This window comes from Akebia trifoliata, chromosome 1 (genome assembly GCF_017979445.1).
Source record: "Akebia trifoliata isolate Shusen 1 chromosome 1, ASM1797944v1, whole genome shotgun sequence".
Classification (NCBI taxonomy): Eukaryota; Viridiplantae; Streptophyta; class Magnoliopsida; order Ranunculales; family Lardizabalaceae; genus Akebia; species Akebia trifoliata.
Genome location: NC_141375.1, coordinates 14677353 through 14697746, shown reverse-complemented (window position 1 = coordinate 14697746; position 20394 = coordinate 14677353). Strand labels below are relative to the sequence as shown.

General features: G+C 33.3%; 1 protein-coding gene across 1 annotated transcript; it reads left to right on the top strand.

Annotated features, from left to right (window-relative positions):
* Positions 1–316: 316 nt before the first annotated feature.
* Positions 317–2703, top strand: LOC147410759 (uncharacterized). The gene is made up of 5 exons (XM_086423873.1): positions 317–1310; positions 1491–1600; positions 1726–1827; positions 2001–2361; positions 2546–2703. Exons 1-5 carry the CDS (start codon positions 317–319, stop codon positions 2701–2703), a joined length of 1725 nt encoding a protein of 574 aa, XP_086279999.1.
* The last annotated feature ends 17691 nt before the right edge of the window (positions 2704–20394 follow it).

Here is a 20394-nt window from a genome sequence, read left to right as displayed (position 1 = left end):
AATATCAAACAAGCTAAAGCTGTTACCACAAGGAGTGGTAAGACCCTTGTGGATGTTCCCAAAACTCTAAAGAAGGCCCAAGTGACCCACAATGAGGAAAAGGACAAAGAAAAATATCCCGTCACATCAAAGACAGAAGTGATTGGTTCTTCATCATATGAGAATGCTTTAAAACCTCGAGGTAATGAGCAAAACCCGAAAATTTTTCGATTCTAATCTTTTTGCTTGTGTGCCTTTTCCTAATAGGTTTGCCAAAACCAAGAAGGATGAATCTGATCAAGCCATCTTGGAGATTTTTAAGAAGGTACAAGTTAACATGCCTTTGATTGAGTGTTTGAAGCAAGTGCCAAAATATTCCAAATTTTTGAAAGAGCTTTGCACTACAAGGAGGCAAACTCGTGAGAAAGAGGTGGTAAAGATGAATGAGACAGTTTCTGCTGTCATCCAAAGGAAATTACCACCAAAGCTTAAGGGTCCAGGGAGTTTTTCTATTCCTTGTGTGATTGGTACCAATAAATTTGATAATGTCATATTAGACTTAGGAGCTTTAATTAATGAGATGCCTTATAGTCTTTATGCTTCTTTAGATATGGGTGAACTTAAAAGTGATAATGTTGTTATCCAATTGGCTGATCGATCTAACAAGTATCCTAAAGGATACATTGAGGATGCTCTTGTGCAGGTGAATCAACTCATTTTTCCCGCTGACTTCTATGTCCTTGATATGGAAAAGGCACCCCTAAATTCCACTCCATTACTTTTAGGGCGCCCATTCATGAGGACTGCAAGAACAAAGATCGGTGTTTATGGAGGAACATTGACCATGGAATTTGATAATGAAATTATACGCTTCAACATCTTTGAAGCTATGAGGTATCCATTGACTGAACCCTGTTTTTCTATTGATATTATTGATTCATTTGCGCAGAGGTTTATGGAAGCAATGGAAGAAGATGAGTTGAAAGTAACACTCTCTCAAGGAGTTGGTTATACTGAGGATGGAGATTCCATTTCTAAAGCTGAGTTGGAGAAGGTTGAAGAGCCCATTGTGATCAGAACCGTGGCCTCCCTTGAGTCCCAACCCATTTTACTAAGGTCTATTCCTCATTTTTCCCTTCCTATTTCTACTAACAAGATGTTACCTTCAGTGATACAGGCCCCTACACTTGAGCTTAAGGTTTTGCCAGATCACTTGAAGTATGTCTTTTTGGGGAATAAGGAGACGCTGCCTGTTATTATATCCTCGAAGTTGGAGGAGAATCAAGAGAAGAAGCTTGTGGACATTCTTAAGAAGTACGAGACTGCCATTGGTTAGACTTTGGCAGATATCAAGGGAATCAACCCAACCATGTGCGTCCATAGAATCCTATTGGAGGATGGTGTCAAACCTACCAAAGAAGCCCAGAGACGCCTACATCCACCCATGATGAAGGTAGTGCAAGATGAGATAATAAAATTACTTGATTGTGGCATTATTTACCCTATTTCAGATAGCAAGTGGGTGTCTCCTATTCAAGTTGTGCCAAAGAAGTCTGGAGTTACTGTAGTAAAGAATGAGGAGAATGAGCTAGTACCTCAACGAGTTGTGACTGGTTATCGAGTTTGCATAGATTATAGGAAAGCTCAACGCGTCAACAAAGAAGGACCATTTCCCTCTGCCCTTTATCAATCAGATGCTTGAGAGGTTAGCTGGTTATCTTTTTATTGCTTTTTGGATGGATATAGTGGGTACAAGCAGATCTGTATATCAAGAGAAGACCACCTTCACTTGCCCTTTTGGCACTTATGCCTACAGACGTATGCCATTTGGATTGTGCAATACCCCAGGTACGTTTCAACGTTGTATGCTTTCCATTTTTTCTGAATACATTGAGAATATCATTGAGGTGTTTATGGATGATTTTAGTGTCTTTGGTAGAGATTTTGATGCATGCTTAGGAAATTTGGAACTTATTTTAAAACGTTGTGTTGAAACTAACTTGGTTCTAAATTGGGAAAAGTGTCACTTCATGGTGACTCAAGGGATTGTTTTAGGACATATTATATCTGCTAGAGGGATTGAGGTTGATAAATCTAAGGTAGATCTTGTGCGTTACTTACCCTCTCCCACTTGTATGAGAGAGGTTCGTTCATTTCTTGGTCATGCAGGATTTTACATGAAATTTATCAAGGATTTCTCCAAGGCATCAAGGCCCTTGTGTCGGTTGCTCCAAAAGGACACTCCCTTTGAGTTTGATGAGAAGTGCAAGGAAGCTTTTGAGAAGTTGAAGGAGTTATTGACTACTGCTCCAATTATGTCTCCACCTAATTGGTCCTTACCTTTTGAATTGATGTGTGACGCCTCAGATTACGCTGTTGGGGGTTGTGTTGGGACAAAGAATAGACAAGAAACCCTATGCTATCTACTATGCCTCTAGGACGCTCAATGATGCCCAACTGAACTATTCCACAATTGAAAAAGAGCTCTTTGCTGTGGTTTTCGCTTTAGATAAATTTCTCTCTTATTTACTTCAAACTAAAGTTATTATTTATACTGATCATGCAGCTTTGAAGTATTTGATGACAAAGAAGGAGGCCAAACCGAGGCTGATTAAATGGGTGCTGTTACTTCAAGAATTCGATTTGGAGATCAAAGACAAAAAGGAGAGTGAAAACTTGGTAGCCGACCATTTGAGCAGACTTGTACATGAGGAGGACACCTGAGCAGCTCTTTGGGATTGAGGTAAGTAAACCGTGGTATGCGGATATTGTGAATTATTTAGTTATTAAGTATTTCCCTGATACTTTACCTTAGTCTAATAAAGAAAAGCTTAAGAAAATGGCTAGATATTATATATGGGATGAACCTTATTTGTGGAAGCATTGTAGTGATCAAATCATTTGGAGGTGTGTCCCTGAATCTGAGCATAAATCTATACTTGCCTTTTGTCATTCTGAGTCTTGTGGTGGACATTTTGGTGCACGTCGGACAGCCCGTAAGGTATTAGATTATGGTTTCTTTTGGCCCTCTATTTTTAAGGATGCTTATATGTACTGCATGACTTGTGATAGGTGCTAGAGAACAGGTAACTTAGGTTCTAAAGATCAAATGCCCATGGCCCATATCATAACTGTTGAGATTTTCGATGTTTGGAGCATTGATTTCATTGGGCCATTTCCTTCATCTAACGGCTTTCTTTACATTCTTTTGGCTGTTGATTATGTGCCCAAGTGGGTGGAGGCTAAGGCCACCAGAACTAATGATTCTAAAGTTGTTGTAGATTTCTTGAGATCTAACATATTTACTAGGTTTGGAGTGCCTCGTGCGATTATTAGTGATGGTGGATTACACTTCTGCAACAAAACAATTGAGGCTCTGCTGAAAAAATACAAAGTGACTCACAAGGTGGCAACACCATATCATCCTCAAATGAATGGACAAGCAGAGGTCTCAAATCGTGAGATTAAGGGAATTTTGGAAAAGACTGTGGGTCCTACACGCAAGGATTGGAGTAAAAGACTTGATGATTCACTTTGGGCCTATAGGACAGCATACAAAACGCCAATTGGGATGTCTCCATTCAGACTTGTCTATGGTAAGGCATGTCATTTACCAGTTGAGTTTGAGCATAGGGCATGGTGGGCTGTTAAGTCTTTCAACATAGACATTGATGAAGCCGGTTTACATAGAAAACTCCAACTGAATGAACTTGAGAAGAACAGAAACGAGGCATATGATAGCGCATGGATCTACAAGGAGAAAACTAGAGCTTTTCATGATAAGATGATCCGTGGCAAGGCCTTTGTTGTGGGCCAAAAAGTTCTTCTTTTCCATTCTAGACTTAAACTTTTTCCTGGTAAGTTACGTTCTAGATGGGTTGGTCCTTTCATTGTCACTAATGTTTTTCCTTATGGTGCTGTACAGATAAAAAGTGACAAAACTGAAAATGAATTCAAGGTAAATGGCCATCGCTTGAAGCCTTACTATGAGGCTTTTAAGGAGCACACTGTGGAAGAAGTACCCCTCCTAAAGGTTCCAATCACAAAGGACTAAAAATGAGGTACAAAGTCTAGGCTGAAGGACTGTAAACATTCAAGCGCTACTGGGAGGCAACCCAATTCAACCAAGGCTATTGAGGATACATCAACACAGATTTGCATTTTCTTTCTCTCCTTTATTTACTTTGGTTGATTTCAATTTTTTTATTTTATTGTGTGATTTTCGTGAATACCTTGCTCATGTTTATATTTCTACTTACATGCTTATTCTGATCTATATTGAGGACAATGTAGGATTTAAGTGTGGGAGAGGGATTTACACCTTTAATTTTCATAAAAAAAAAAAAAAAAAAATTTGTTTTCTTTTTAAAATTCCTTCCAACTCAATGATGAAACTGAATCTTAAGATAGATGGCTTGTAAATAGATTTGAGCATACTTTTACAGATAAAACAAGAAATGGAGTTAATTTGCTTATATTGTAGTCATACTTGGAAATTTTGATGCACATTAGCCTTGATTCGAGTAATCTGTTATCTTAAAGTGAAGCATGGAGACATATTGAATGATACTTGCATGATTCCGTAATATTTGTGAGCTATTCAAGCCTTATAATTGATTCATTATACACAATTTAAACTTCTTTTCTGAGTGCATCTTGTGAATATCATGTTTTCTAGAACTTGCTTTAAACCCGCTTGAGACAATTTTACATGTTTAGATTTTGGGAAGACGAAGAAAAATTAGGATTTTACCAGCATGACTAAATAGCCTTTGTCCTGATTGTGATTTGACCCTTAGATAGCCCTTTGAACCTTCATTAGCCTATTTTCTTCATTAACCCACATTCACTTACTCTTTTGAACTTAAACACTTTACCTACCCTTTTCCTTGGAACTAGTGAGCTTGGATCATGTTTATAATGTGATATCGGGAAGGGTGGAAAAGCATAAGTGCGGGGGAGGATGTCATGTGGTTTTAAGTTGTAAGAATTGAAAAAAAAAAAAAAAGATTGTGATAAAAGGAGAAGTAGGGATATGAAAAGAAGTGTTGTGATTTAAAGAATACAAGTTCTGAAGAAATTGGTGCATTACAAATCTCTAAAGCAAAGTGAAAAGAAAAATTGATGAAATCTACCTTAGAGTGATTGAAATGTGGTACTTAATGATGAAGACCTATTTATTGACAATTCTAATTGCTTTCTAGTTCTGAGAAAATTTTGTGAGATCCTTTCTCTTCCTTCTTATGAACCCTTGACCCTTTAGCCCCATTACAACCTTTTCAAAGACCTCCTGATCCTTTGATGTTCTGTTTTAAATGTGGAGAGTGGGTGGACAAAAAAGCCTATGATATAAACTGTTTTCACAAGTGTTTGAGTGATTAATGTAGCTAGCACCATATCAAATTGAGAGAAAACCAGAGTGATACATCGTGAGAAGTAAAGTTTGATACAATTTGTGCATTAACTTGAGGATGCTAAACACACACACACACACTCTAAGTATGAATGCTATATAGTCTTAATAACTCCGTGGCTTATTTTTGAAGTAAACTTGTGCTCTTCCTACTTTATTATGCCATACCATCTAAAGGTTCTCTGAGAAGAAAGTTAGAAGGATTAGAGTCATTTAATTTGTGTTATGTAATTGTAGTGTTTTTAGTTAGTCTTTCTCGTTTTCCTTTAGTTTCTATTAGGTTACATTTTGTTTTGTTTTGCCCAAGGACGAGCAAAAGCTAAGTGTGGGGGAATTTGATCAGAATGCAAAATGTCATATTTTTCTTCTTTTATATTTAGTCCTTTATACATATTTAGTGCTAAATGTACTCATTATTCTTTTATTTTGATTTAGGCTGCAAATGGAGGTGTTAAGTGCAAAACGAAATTAATTTGGCGATTTTGGATAGTTTCGACATTACTTCGTAATCTGGGCATAACTCTCTTATCTGAACTCCGATTGAGATGATTCAAAATGCTATGGAATGTTGAGAAAAAGATTTACAACTTTCATGTTTTGAGTTTTGATAGATATTACCTGTATCAAGGTTAAATTCGGATTTGAAGTTGCTGCATGTACAATGTTGACGCGAATTTGACACGAATTTGACACGGATTTGACGAGGTTTATTTTCGAAAGTCTCCAAATTTGGTGCATGAAAATTCCAACTAAAAATACCACTTTCCTAATTATATTAGGACTTTATTTTATTTTTAATGATTTTTCCTTAATTAGTCAGATTTTGATATTGTTATTGGAGGATAAGATTTAGAATATTTTTAGGAGATTTTTTAGGCTTCTAAGGAGGAAAAAAATAACGTGTAGAAGAAAAAAAAAAAGACTTGAAGAAGATCTCTCTCTCTCTCTATTATTTTATTTTAATCTTTTCTTTAGTAAAGAGGTGGCTGAAACTTGGGGAACTAGGGGCCAACGAGTTGCTGCGAAGATGAAGGAGAAGTTGCTGAAATTTTTCAGCAATGTTATTGCCAAGAAGGTTACAACGTTTCTGCTTGTATTCGTTTTCAATCATCAACATCATTGCCGTGAGGAACATCACTACCAACACATATCAAACTTCTTTGGTTGTGTTAAAAAGTGTAACCCTTATGACTTTTATTTATTTTTATTATTTCAGCCCTGATTACTATTGGATTAAAGAATATCTTGTTGGATTCTTAAGTTGGAAATTTTTAATTCAATGAGTTAGTGACTTTCAGATTCATTAATTAATGTTTTCGGATTGGTGATATGTAGACACATGAATCAGTGAATTTTAATTACATATGATGAATTTTCAGTTCGGTCATATTGAAAACTTTGATATTAACGGTCATTGAAGCCATAATTGTATCTCTAATCATCTAATTGATTTGGAGTATGATTTAAAAGGGTAAAAGCTATGAACAATAGTTGTGATCTGAAATTGCATGTTCTTTAGCCGTGGACTTTTCTATAGGTTTGAGGAGTAGGTTATTGAATCATAACTCCTTTTTATCTTAATGATTTGTTTAAGTTGTTGTAAGGATAGTCAAGTATTAACTTGATTGCTTAATCAAAATAACTAGGTAATGGACTTTTCCAACCTCCTAGGGTTTATCTAAGAAAGAATTTATAAAATGTATGATCTCTTTAGGCTTGCACTTTGATTCAATTCGGATATGTAATTAAGGCATGAGATTCGTTGTCTATGTTGAAGCAATTTGATTAGTTATTTAATGAATCTGAGAGAAGATGATTAATTGTAAATATTTATTTCTTTAATTTTTGTTATTAATATTTTTTTGGAAACCAGAATCAAACAATTGAAACTCCCTTGATTTTGTGTAATACGTTTGTTCACAAATTGTTAATTAAACTAACTGAAATTTGTTATGACTCTTAAATGTAGGAGTACCCGCAATCCCCGGCCAATAACGATACCCTACTCATCACTTTACTATAATCTTCTATAGGGTGTATTGATGACTAAAAATATAGTCAATCAACCACCATCATTCTCTATATGCAATGATAATTGTTCAAGCTGTCTATGATAATAAAATAAATAACCAAAGAAAATCTTGGCAAACAAGGGTCGAACCATAGAGATAACGATAATTCAAAGTGTTTTTTACTTCTAATCCAATTCAATTTTAACAAACGATTGATAATATTTTGTGGATCTGAAAATCAAATAGTTATAGCATAAATGAGATCAAAAGTATGTAATAAATTAGGCCAAAATTATTAGATAAACATTAACTATTATCTGTAAAGTATGGTTCTTCTTGAACTTATCAAAAAAAGATACCATCAGAATTTTGAGAAACATTCAATGATTAACATAATAATAAATACATAATACTATCACAATAAAACTATGAAGTCATTATGAAAATAGTAAAACACTAAGAAATCTTGCTCCAGCTTCCTCAACCAATCTAGTGGAGATTTAGCCAACAGTTATCGCAAGAACAATGAAGTAAAAATAAAATAAAATAAACATGAAAAGGAAAAATAGAGATAAGAAAGAAAGAAATATTTTTATTATTTCTTAACTTGAAATCGACAGAGTCTTCTTACAACTGTCGTAAAATTAAGAAACAGAAAATAAAAATCTTAAACTAAAAGAATAGAAAGAAGATAAGTTGATCTCCAAGGAGATGAGAGATCCCTCCAGGGGAGATTGGAGATCATGCATTTTAGTCTGGTCTCCTATTTATAGAGAGACTAGATTAGAGTTTCTTGGGTAATTAGGATTTCAAAAACATTTCGTGATTACAAAAATACCAAAGTTCTACTTCAATACGAATGCTTTTCAGCCACCAAGCTTCAGTATAAATTTTGAAGCTTGACTTTATTTGTTGAATGCATCGCCACTGTTGACCATGGCGCCACGGTATAATTTTGGTCAATTGACTTGAATTTTGGTTTACGGTCTTATTTTAAATCCTAAATCACAGTGGTAATTTCGGATTTTCCTGATTTGTCTTGAAACTTTGTTAATAATTTCTATTACACATAAATAATAGTAATTAGTTCTTAATTGCATAATTTAATTGAAAATAAGAATTATTATGGATTAACAATGAACTATATGGAATTAGAAGGTTTAGTGTATGATTTAATAGTAAAGTCTATGTAATTAGGACTCTAAAAATGACTTTCTAAACCACGATCGCATCCCAAGCCTAGATTTTGCTAGTCTTGAGCAAAAATAAAATAAAAACTAAGTTACAAACCACTTTCGTAGGTTACACAATTGGATTTAACGAATGTAACAAGTCCTTAAACCCCTAAGTTACCTCTAGTGGACGAGTTTGACTTGTGAGGGTTTGTAGTGAATATACCCACACAAGTCAAACACTTTTAAAAATATTAATATCAAAGTCAATGTATGTAAAACAAACATAACGACATTTCATCAATTAGTCAAAGGTCCATACATTTGAGCAAAGTTCTAGTTTTCATTCATCAATTTAGAAAATTTCAAGAGTAACTTGAGTGCTTGTGCAATTTTCTTATTTTTCTTTTTAAAAACATCTTTTCAAGAATAAGATTTCACATCCTAACTGCTAAGAATGGTCGGTTCTACCTACATTCTAACTTGAAACTAAGTATTCTGTCTAGGATTGTGAGGGTTATGAATGTTCACTTTAATACCTCTAAGGGACTTTATCTGTGATATTCCAACTTACTTACATTTTTACCATAAATGGCATTTACCCTACTGAACTATTTGGTCTCATTGAACTCTTTTCTTTTTGTACTTTTTCAACTTAAGTATTTTTTCTTTGATTTGGTCTTTCTCACATATTTTTGCTTTTTCGTTTCTCAAATTTTCACACTTCACCATTTTTCTGATTTTATTTTTCAACTTTTACACACATCACCATTTTTTTATGATTTTTTCATTAAACAGGTGGCCCTTTTCAAGATACCCAGTCTAATCCTATGGTTGTTGTTCAAGTCATATTATCTCCAGTTCTGTTTTTCTTTTAAACAGTCAAACAAAGAGTAAGGAAGTCATAGTTCACTAGATTCGGTGTCCTCTAACACTCTAGATAGAGAAGAGGGTCAGCTCTTATCCCATAAAATCTTATTTTTACTCAATCAGAAGTGTCGTGAATTTTCAAAGTATTCTTTTGATTTTCTTAATAAAAAATACCAACAAGAACTTATGATCAAAAATTAGGACATGAGCTTGAGATTTGAAATTAATATGTAAACAATAATAAAAAGAGTTTGAAGAAAATATTTTACAAGTGTTAAATATTTTTTATGTTTTCATGTTTTTTCTAAAAACATAAAACTAAACTACCAATGAAAGGCAATACAATTGTGAAACTACCAATTAAATGCAATGCAATTGTGAGCTAACCTAATACCTCCCAAACCTAAATGACATATTGTCCTCAATATGCAAGCAGTAAGGAAAGAGTAAAATGTTAGATTACACCTTAAATGGATTGGATGTTAATGTGCAAAGTCTTATTACAACTAATCTAAAAAGAGTTAGAGTTATAACAATGATAATTTTTGAAACAAGATTGCAGAAAAATAAAATCCTACCTAAGAATTGAAAGACACCCTAACTAAGGAATTAAAAACATCCTAATCTAGATTAAACTCGTCCTAATCGGTTCTGAATGTCATCACCTTTTTGAAATAGTTTTCATCCATTATATTTCTAAAGAGAATGAAAGTTGTAAGACGGGGAGGTCTTTACAATCTTACGAAATGATAAGTTGGATGGGATATGAAGTTGGATAGGTAGTGATTGGAATTGATGTGTGAAAGTACCCTTGATCCGCGGGGTGTACGAATCCGCTTTTGATTTTGAGGTTTGGGAGTCACCACGTAGTTATTACGGTTTAGGAACCGAGCATTGACTCAAAATGGATAAAAACAACTAATCTACAAAAAAAAACTAAGTCCAGGGATCACGTTATGGGGTTGGAAGGTGTTAGGCACCAACCTCGCCCGGTAAACGTCGGTCTCTACTATTTTTCCAAAAAAACTACATTGCTAAAATACCTAAAATAAATAAATAAAATAAATGTACCTAGATGTTCCGACGATTTGTTCCCTCAAATCTGGTGGAGAGATTCCTTGCTTCATTTTCGTCACTAAATCCGCTTCTGATCTCCAAGATGAAGTATCTACTTCCTAGATCTGAGCATTTTCTAATTTTTTTGATGGATTTCTAGGTGTTTTTGAAGGATCTCTGGGTATTTTTTGAGCAAAAGTTAGGGTTTGAATGATAGGTAAGGGGTTAGGACTTCAAAATCAGGATTTTGGAAAGGCTAGGGAGGTTTTTTGACCTGTTTTTTTCTAGGATTTTCTTTTACCTACGAAATTAGACTGTGGAGGTTCTATATTTATAGAGTTTTTTGGAAGAATTAGGATTTGACTAGGTCTCCTTTTAGATAAGATGAATTAGGATTTTGACTTAAATCTTATTAGATTGACTTGGTCTTTTTAGATTAAGGTTTTGACTTTAGTCTTATGAGATTGACTTGGTCTTTTTAAATTAGGATTTTGACTGAAGTCTTATGAGATTGACTTGGTTTCTTTAGATTAGGATTTTAATTAGGGTTTTGACTTAAGTCTTATGAGATTGACTTGGTTATTTAGATTAAATTTTAATTAGGATTTTGATTTAAGTCTTATGAGATTGACTTGGTGTAGATTTTTAAATTAATTTTATTAAGGTTTAAATTTATATTAATTAATATTTTATTCATTAATTTCGAAATTAAAAATTTTAAAAATTAAAAATTATCATTTTGCCCTCGAAGAGAACTTTTGCTTTTCAAGTCAATTTTTGATGTTCTGGGATGTTTTGGAATTGATTTTTCGTAAGGAATTCAATGGGATTATGGATTTGTATCACTTTTAAAAATTTTTGTCGTGAAATGAGGGATATTTTCGTAATTTTATTGAATTTGGTGAAAATTGGTGAAATAGTTTATTTGATTTGATTTGATTGTTTTATGTGTTCGAATGAATTTTCATAAGCGTAAGGGGGCTCTAAGGATGTTTTGATGTTAGGGGTATTTTGATAATTTGATCATTTTTTAGTGATTTTTATTGTAAAACTTCTTTTTGTCTATGAGATGATGATTTTTATGTTTTTGGGATTATATTTTCTTAGTGTAGCGTAGTTTCTACAGTTTTGTTAGTTTGAGATACCTTATCCGAATTTCTGAAACATATCCAGTAACAAAATAGAGCATTGAAATAATCATCCATCATTGAGAATCGTCACGATCGGGTTGATGAGTTGATTAATCTGGCAAGTGCAAAAATGGGTGTCTACAGTGTGACTAACAAATTAAAGTTCATCCTTGATTCCTCCTCAACAACAGTTTCCTCTGATAGTGGATCAATTTTCTTAGTCAAATTTGTACAATCAACTTGCTCATTGGGAATTTGAAATACAACTTGACTCTCGGGGACTATCTCATTTGAAAATTGATCATTATTTCTTTCTTGTAAAGGCACAGTGAATGAACTTAGTTAGACTTCTATCATTGCTTCTGTTGGACCTATAACTTCATTGGTTTATTTTTGAACTTCCATTGAGACGGGGTTATCAGTTATTGATAGACAATCATTGAAATCCTTAAATGAATGGGACTAGTCACTAAGGTTATTTTGAAAAAATGATGATTTTTTTTAGATTATTTGATCAATTGTCTCCAGGTTGATTATAGATTGATGTTGGATGGACTGTAGTAGTTGGCTGATATGTTATTGTTGATTTAGGAACTCAGTTATCATGGACTCTAATGATGAATTTGGAGGAGAAAACAAATATGAATGAGTGGATGTTGATTCAGGCTCTATAGCTCTATAATTGAAGAATTGTTGAAAATCATAGGATTGTTGGGGAGTTATGGTTGGATTCATCTTTAAGGTGTTGTGCATGTAAAAATCCCCATGGCTACCTAAATGACTACCCTGAGTAAACTCGTTCTAACAGGGAATGGTTTTTAAGAGAAACAAATTGTCTACATGGTATGGTTGGTCGAACGAATAGGTGTCGGCATCCAATAAGAAATTTGAGAATTACGGACCATAGGTAGACTCGGACAATACTCTCGATAGAATGACCATAATTATTACATAGAACGCACGGGGATCTACAATTCTCTCCTAAACTCCATGACGATTTAAAATTTTCTTTAGGTTTTGTATCTACTTTAATATACACTACAGATTAGCACAAAAAGTAGGGAGAAATTCACACGTACTTTATGGGTTCCTATTAGACTAAACAACTCCTAACTATTTTAAAGGGATAGCTTGAGCCTCCAACCCAATTCTCTGAAATCGAAATCAACCAATTTAATACCCAAATGAAAGGTAGTGCACGATACTGAGCAAAGGCACTCTTAAATCACCTATTCATCTAGAATAGACATAGTCTATCCTCCTAATATATCAAAGTACAGCGGGGCAGGATTGCACTTAGGTATTGACTTCGATCAAAAAGTGCAATTGGTGTAACTCAAGCTATCTTTGCCTATTGAGATTGATGGGACCTATGGTTGAGTCTAATAAGATTTTAATTAAATTAGATTGTGTGAATTAATTTCTTAATAGGGCAAGAGATCGGTGATGAAATCCGATTCTTATGTTGTTTGTGTTATCCTCGTAAAGGTGTCCTTTTTATTAATGTGCAGCCGGAAGTGTGCAATTAAATCACTCAAATTCAACATAGAAATCCACTTACAAGGGATGCATGGGGGTTTAGAATTTTACCTCCCATTCTACATGGGTGTTGAGTAAGTTGAGTCGACTCAATTCACTGACACCAAACTCGATGTATGAACCTAAGAGGCCGAAACAGTTACGTCCCACTATCGTCCTCCCTTAATTCTATTACAATCTGAGCCTTCTTGGAATAATTAAAATTAAATTCTGAAAATAAATTAAAATTTTCTAAAAGAAAATCCTACTAAGTTCTACTTTAAACAAAAATAAATTCATGTTTCTTTGTCAAAGAATCGAATTCGAGTGGTGGAATAAAATTTTCCAACCATGTTGCTCCTCGTCGAATCCTTTGGCTAAAAATAGAAGAAAAATCAAAGTTAGAATTCCAACAAAATTATATTTTCATTGAAATCTAAAAAGTCCAAAGAAAAATTCTACAAAAATTTGAAGTGCAAATCTTGAGGTTTGACCGCGGTAATAAAGTTGACTCAAGCGCAACAAAAACAATCTGATGAAATTTCTTCAAATTTTAGGATTTTGTTCGTACTGACTCTACGAATCTTGTGGTATTTTTTTGAATTTTTCTAAAATAAAAATTTTGATCATAAAAAGTCAAATCGGATTTTCGGATTATACTGTTGTTCCCGGAAGCGACGCCAATTTATTCGAGCTGTAGATGATAAAATAAAGAACAAAAAAATCTTAAAAAGCAAGGGTCGACCCACAGAGACAACAATAATTCAAAGTATTTTTACTTCCAATCCAATTTAGTTTTAACAAATGATTAATAACAGTTTTCAAGAAAGATTTATCTAAAATAAACTACTGAAATAAAAATTTAAAAATATGATAGAGAAGTGCAGATTAATTGGATCCACCTTCACAAGCTTTATTAGTGAATTATGGTTCTCTTTTTATCTTGATTCACTAAAGAAAACTAGTGTTTGTGGATCAAAAAATGAAACAGTTATAACATAATAAACGAGATCAAAAGTATGTAATAAATTAGGTCGAGATTATTAGATAAATATTAACTATTTTTTGTAAAGTATAGTTCTTCTTGATCTTATCAAAGAAAGATACAATCAGAACTTTGAGAAACATTCAATGATTAACCTAATGATAAATACCTAATACTATCACAAGAAAACTATGAAGTCATTACGAGAACAGTAAAATACTAAGAAATCTTGCTACGGCTTCTTCAACTGATCTAACAGAAATTTAGCCAACAATCATCTCAAGAACAATAAAGTAAAAATAAAATAAAGAAAACATGAAAAAAAAGTAGAGATGAGAGAGAAAGAAATATCTTTATTGCTTCTTGACTTGAAACCGACAAAATTTATTACAAATTTCAGGGAGATGAAAGATCCCTTCGGGGGAGATTGGAGATCATACCCTTTAGTCCGGTCTACTATTTATAGAGAGATCATATTAGGATTTCTTGAGTAATTAGGATTTCGAAAATATTTCGTGATTACAAAAATATCAAAGTCCTACTTCAATACGAAATATTTCCCTGAGAAAAATAGAAAATACACTATCCTTCACGATGCGACGTCGCAAGAGGACCGGCACAAGTATGCCAAAGTTCTATATAAAAATACAAAATAACAGAGATATCAGAACCACCATGATTCTATCAATAATGACAGTAAGGTACACACCAAGAAAAGAATCGAGTAATGCATTTCAAATTGCAAAACACACACACACATTCACACATACATACACACATAAAAATAGATAATAAAAATTTTCATTGCATTCGATTATCAACATGAATTCAAAAGTCAGAAAAACTACATCAGAAGCATTCTAATAACCATATAGTAGAACTGATTAGAAGTTTCTCTAATATATTTCTTTCTAATTTGATATTGTCTATGATGATGAGGATGATTGAGATTAAAAGTAAGGAAGATACAAAAGAAAAACAGTTATACAAATTCTTAGGTATGAAAAATTCAAAGTAAAAAGGTTACGTCATCAACTGACAAAACATCTTCAAACAATACCTCAAGAGATTCAAAACCAACCACCACCATCCTCTATATGCAATGACAATAGCTGCATACAAAAAAATGGTCAAAATACTTATCACATGAGATTATCACAGGGCATTTCAATATCGAAGGAAAACTGTAACATGTAACCTTATATATCATGCTTCAATATGAAGTTTACCTTAGTAAGGTCATTTTAATTGATAGAAAGAAGATTAATTAAATTTTTAGTGTTGATTTAGCCCAGAAATAACTAAGAGACTATGTAGTATACTTTTTTACACTACAAAGTTGACCCCAATCCATTGATAACGCATTTATACAATTCATTTAAGACTGATAGGCATGGCTTTAGAAAAAAATGAATTGAAGAACAGGATTCATTCAATCAATCCCAATGTTTTGGGCAAAGTTTGATAATAATGATAATGATGATGACGACGACGACGACTAACGATAACAACAATACTCATAATAATGACGAATGATGATGACAAATGACGATCATAGATGATAAATGATGAGTATCATCATCTCCAAGGACCTATCTCAAAGATTTGGGATCACTAAAAAAATCTTGTTTTTTATCAAAGTCTGTCAAGAACCATATCCTTTTGTTATTTAAAATTAGTCTTATAAACACTTAAGGTAGAAAATCAATAAATAAATAAATAAAACTTGAGGATCTGTGTTTCCACTAGTCTTCAATTTATGGTTTTGATTAGTTAATGAGATTGTGGCGCCCCGCCAAACACTAACACAAATCCCCATGTCAAAACTCGAGGTACTAGATGGCACCTAGAAATTTCTGCATGGTCTCCTCTATTTATGTTAGCATTCCAAGGCATTCAACCTGCACCTGATAAACGACATACATTCCTGCATATATACATTCAAAATATAATACTAGCAGAAGTCTATATATATCTAATGACGTACAAAAATCAGAGTGTGGAAGAAGGAGTTTATATACACGATTATACAAGAATTCCTCACTCTAACAAAATTCCTAACGTTTAAAACCAAAATCTATATTACTCGTAAATAAATCGACACCACTAGGGGTAATAACCCCAGTACTCACCAGGTAATGGACTCTGGATGTCTATCTGACCCACCAGATGGTCTCTACTCGCTGCTTCTATGCCCGCCTCGCCGATTGCAGGCTCTGAAGCTAAAAAAATAGGAAGGAATGGGTAGTAACAATGGTTACCCAGTAAAGAAACAAACAATTTCTGCTAATAACCTCTTCTAGCATGAACGAATAAGCATACTAAATCATTTTAACATATGCAAAGTTTTACAGAATAAACTACGATTAACTGGTACATATAGCTAGGGATGAGCAACTAAATATTTTAAAACTGACATTACATCAATCAACAGTACTTACTATAACATTTTCTTTATATACAAATCTAATTGACCAAATAGAAATATTAAACATGCATTTTATTTTGTATATCAAAGTAAGGCAACAGATACATAATACACTATGGTGGAGTATTGAAATTAGAGAGTTGGGATTCACGACTAGATCGCTCCCAGTCGGGACATGATGTTACCATTCTTCTCTGATTTTGTGGCCGATCGCTGCACTTACCACGCTTATTGACCATTTATCCGGCTTAGGCTGGCCGTTTGACGTGACCGTAAGCAATGGGTCTCTTTTCGATGTGTCAGAACGTTCGACTACTATAGATTATTAGTGATTACTGACTAATCATTTTCATCTATGTCTATCAAGCATGCATGTGATTCCCAAATATACAAATCATTCGTATACGACCACCTTTACATTACAAGTTCACTGGTAAAGATAGAGAGGAGTAAACCCGGATTCTAACTGTGACTCCACTCTCATACACATCTCATACCACGTATGAGCTTGGTAGTCCCTACCGTACATCCCATGATAGTACACCACTCCGGATGATATGACGCACTATCCCTTCAGGCATTCACAGACTCTTTAATAGCTCACAAAATAGCTACATATAGATATTATTTTCATTTGAAAAAAAAAAAGAAATTAACAATATAAGATTGAGAATGGATATCCAATTTCCTACCATGCAAGTGTGGCCACACGACCTAAAATAAATCACATAACAGAAACGTAAACAGCACATCGCGCTAACAGAAAGTAAATAAACATGCAACCAGTAATATTATCCCTTGATACTCGTTCACCAACCTACATACAACACAATAATGTAAAATGCAAACATCACCTCTCGGGTGTGATTCTGACATTTTACCGTTTTCATACCCTTTTTCTCTTTTTTCGAATTTTACAATTTTCAATCTCTCAAACAAAATATCAACTTTTTGATATTCATCAACTCAATATGAGTTCATTGAATATTAAATCATTTTTTTCAATTATAAAATTCATTTTTATCAATAACATTGAAAAAGTACAAAACTTAAATCAAAACGGGATCCGAGCGGTGCACAGGACCCAACTGATGAAAATAACCTAGTGAGATATCCTACCCACATATATTTTGTTATAAAATATAGTTAAACATATCAAATATGCAAGTTCTGACGTAAATTTGAAATAATCAATTGAATTCTATATTTTTGGAAACTCACCACAAATTTTTTAATAAAATCCTAAATAAAATTTTCACAATCTACGATTACTAATAGAAATTGAGAATTCCATACCATTTCTGTGCGAGATGATCGAAGTGCGTGCTCAGAAATCGACGCGAACGACGCAGAAATCAAAGTAACTCGTACTTCAAGGTGGCTGATTTTTAAAATCGGCCCGGTGGTTTTGAAGATCTCGATGTCGTCGTCCTTTCTCCCTTTTACGGCGGAAGACAGTTTGAGCCTGAAATAGGCAAAATCTGAGGTCAAAGTTTCAAAACCTCCGTATATGTATACGGCTGATTTTTGACGATATGATGTGAAAGAGAAGATGAAATGAAGGGATCTTGGGTGGGTTTTATAGATGTCAAAGTTGCGGATCTTTTTCCCTTCTGCGGCGATCGTCGAAGGTAGACCGTTTGCGACGAATTTGAGGTTAAAATTTTGAAGAAAATACAAAATTTTCGTTTAATTTTTTCATTGCTTGTATTTTGACGGGTTGGAGAAGATGAAATATATAAAAAAAAATTAAAATTTTATTTATATAAAATTTGGGAGAAAATTGGTATTTCGCCTATTGTTTTGATCGACGATAACTTGACCAACCAGACTCCAAAACTGACAAATGAATACTCTATTTTACCTAATTTTTCATTCCGGAAATAATGGTATGATCAATTTCTATAAATTTTGTCTCTAACAAGAATTTACATTTTTGCCCTGAGGTGACCCCTAAAATTGACGTCATTTTCGTTTTTTATGATAATTTGACTTTCTGTACTCCAAAAATGACAAATAAATAGTTCATGTTCAATAATTTTTTGTAATGAATCTAATGGTGTAATCAAATCTTAAAAATTCTTACTCTAGCAAAAAGTTACTATTTTAGCCTGGTCCGACTCGGTAATCGAGGATTTTGTAACTTTTATGTTCGGACTCGCATTTGAGTGTGCTTACAGGCTAAAGTATGTTTTTTGATCATTTTGAATCCAATGGTGAGGTTAGATTCCATTAAAAATGATCAGAAACATCCTAAAATTTTACCCCTAAGTTCCACTTTCAAGATTTTCTCAAAATTATAATATTTAATTTTTCTCGAGATACGAATTAAAAACTTGGGGTTTTACAGAGATTCTGGGTTTCAAGAAAACAAACTATTCTCGAGTTATTCAACTTCTTTAATAAAAGAAATAAAGAACAAACCCTTGATGGATCTCACTGTACCTGACATAATGTATCCTTCAATCTTTACACATCATCTCTGCAAATTCGTCCACCTTGGACGAAACTCGGAAGAGTGTAACTGAAAATTAACTTTAAAAAAAATATAAATTTATGAATAAATTTACATGGGATTATTATAGGATGAAATTCGAAACAACTTCAACAATGTTTATAAGTGTTTAGTTCGAATAAGAACCATTAATTTCACTAATTTGTAAAATAATAAACAAAGTTAGAAGAAATAACATCAACAAGAGTGAGAATCAAATATTATCTTTCTCAAAAGATTTTGGTTATTAACATCAAGGATAAAATACAGAGATCTCAAATTTCTGAAACAAATAAGCTTACCAGCTAAATATCTCCCTAATGAAAGTAGAAAATGCACTCTCCTTCATGATACACCATCGCAAGAGGACCAGCACAAACGATGCCAAAGCTTCATGTAAAAATACAAAATAGCAGAGATATCAGAACCACCATGATTCTATCAGTAATGACAGTAGGCTACACACCAAGAAAAGAATTGAATAATGTATTTCAAATTGAAAAAAACACACACACATACACACATAGAAATAAATAACAAAAATTGTCAATGCATTCGATTATCAAAAATCAGAGAGACTACATCAAAGCATTCTAATAACCATATAACAGAACTGATTAGAAGCTTCTCTAATATTTTTTTTTTGTTTAATTTGATCTTGTCTACGATGATGATGATGATTGAGATTAAAAGTAAGGAAGATACAAAAGACAAACAGTTATACAAATTCATAGGTATTAAAAATGCTAAGAAAAAAGTAGTCATCATCAATTGCCAAAACATCTTCAAACAATACCTCGTGAGATTCAAAACCAACCACCACCATTCTCAATATGCAATGACAATAGCTGCATACAAGAAAAGTGTCAAAATACTTGTCACATGAGATTATACTAAGCATTACAATATCGAAGGAAAATTGCAACATTTAACCTTATATATCATGCTTCAATATGAAGCTTACTTTATTGAGGTCATTTTAATTGATAGAAGATTAGTTTAATTTTTTGTGTTGATTGATATCAGAAATAACTAAGAAACTATGTAGTATACCTTTTTACACTACAAAATTGATCCCAATCCATTGATAACGCATCCATACAATTCATTTAAGACTGATAGGCATGGATTTAGATAAAAATGAATTGAGGAACAAGATTCATTCAATCAATCCTAATGTTTTGGGCTCGGTTTGATGGTGCTGATGATGACGACGACAACCAACGACAACAACAATAATGATGATGGTGACGAATGATGATGACAAATGACGATCACAGATGATGAGTATTATCAGCATCAAGGACCTATCCCAAAGATTTGGGCTTACTAAAAAA

Coding starts and splice junctions, on each gene's coding strand:
- LOC147410759 (XM_086423873.1), top strand. CDS start 317: ATGCCTTTGATTGAGTGTTTGAAGCAAGTGCCAAAATATTCCAAATTT. Junction 1,601..1,725: donor GAGTTGTGACTGGTTATCGA/GTTTGCATAGAT, acceptor GGATGGATATAG/TGGGTACAAGCAGATCTGTA. Junction 1,828..2,000: donor TGGATTGTGCAATACCCCAG/GTACGTTTCAAC, acceptor AATTGGGAAAAG/TGTCACTTCATGGTGACTCA.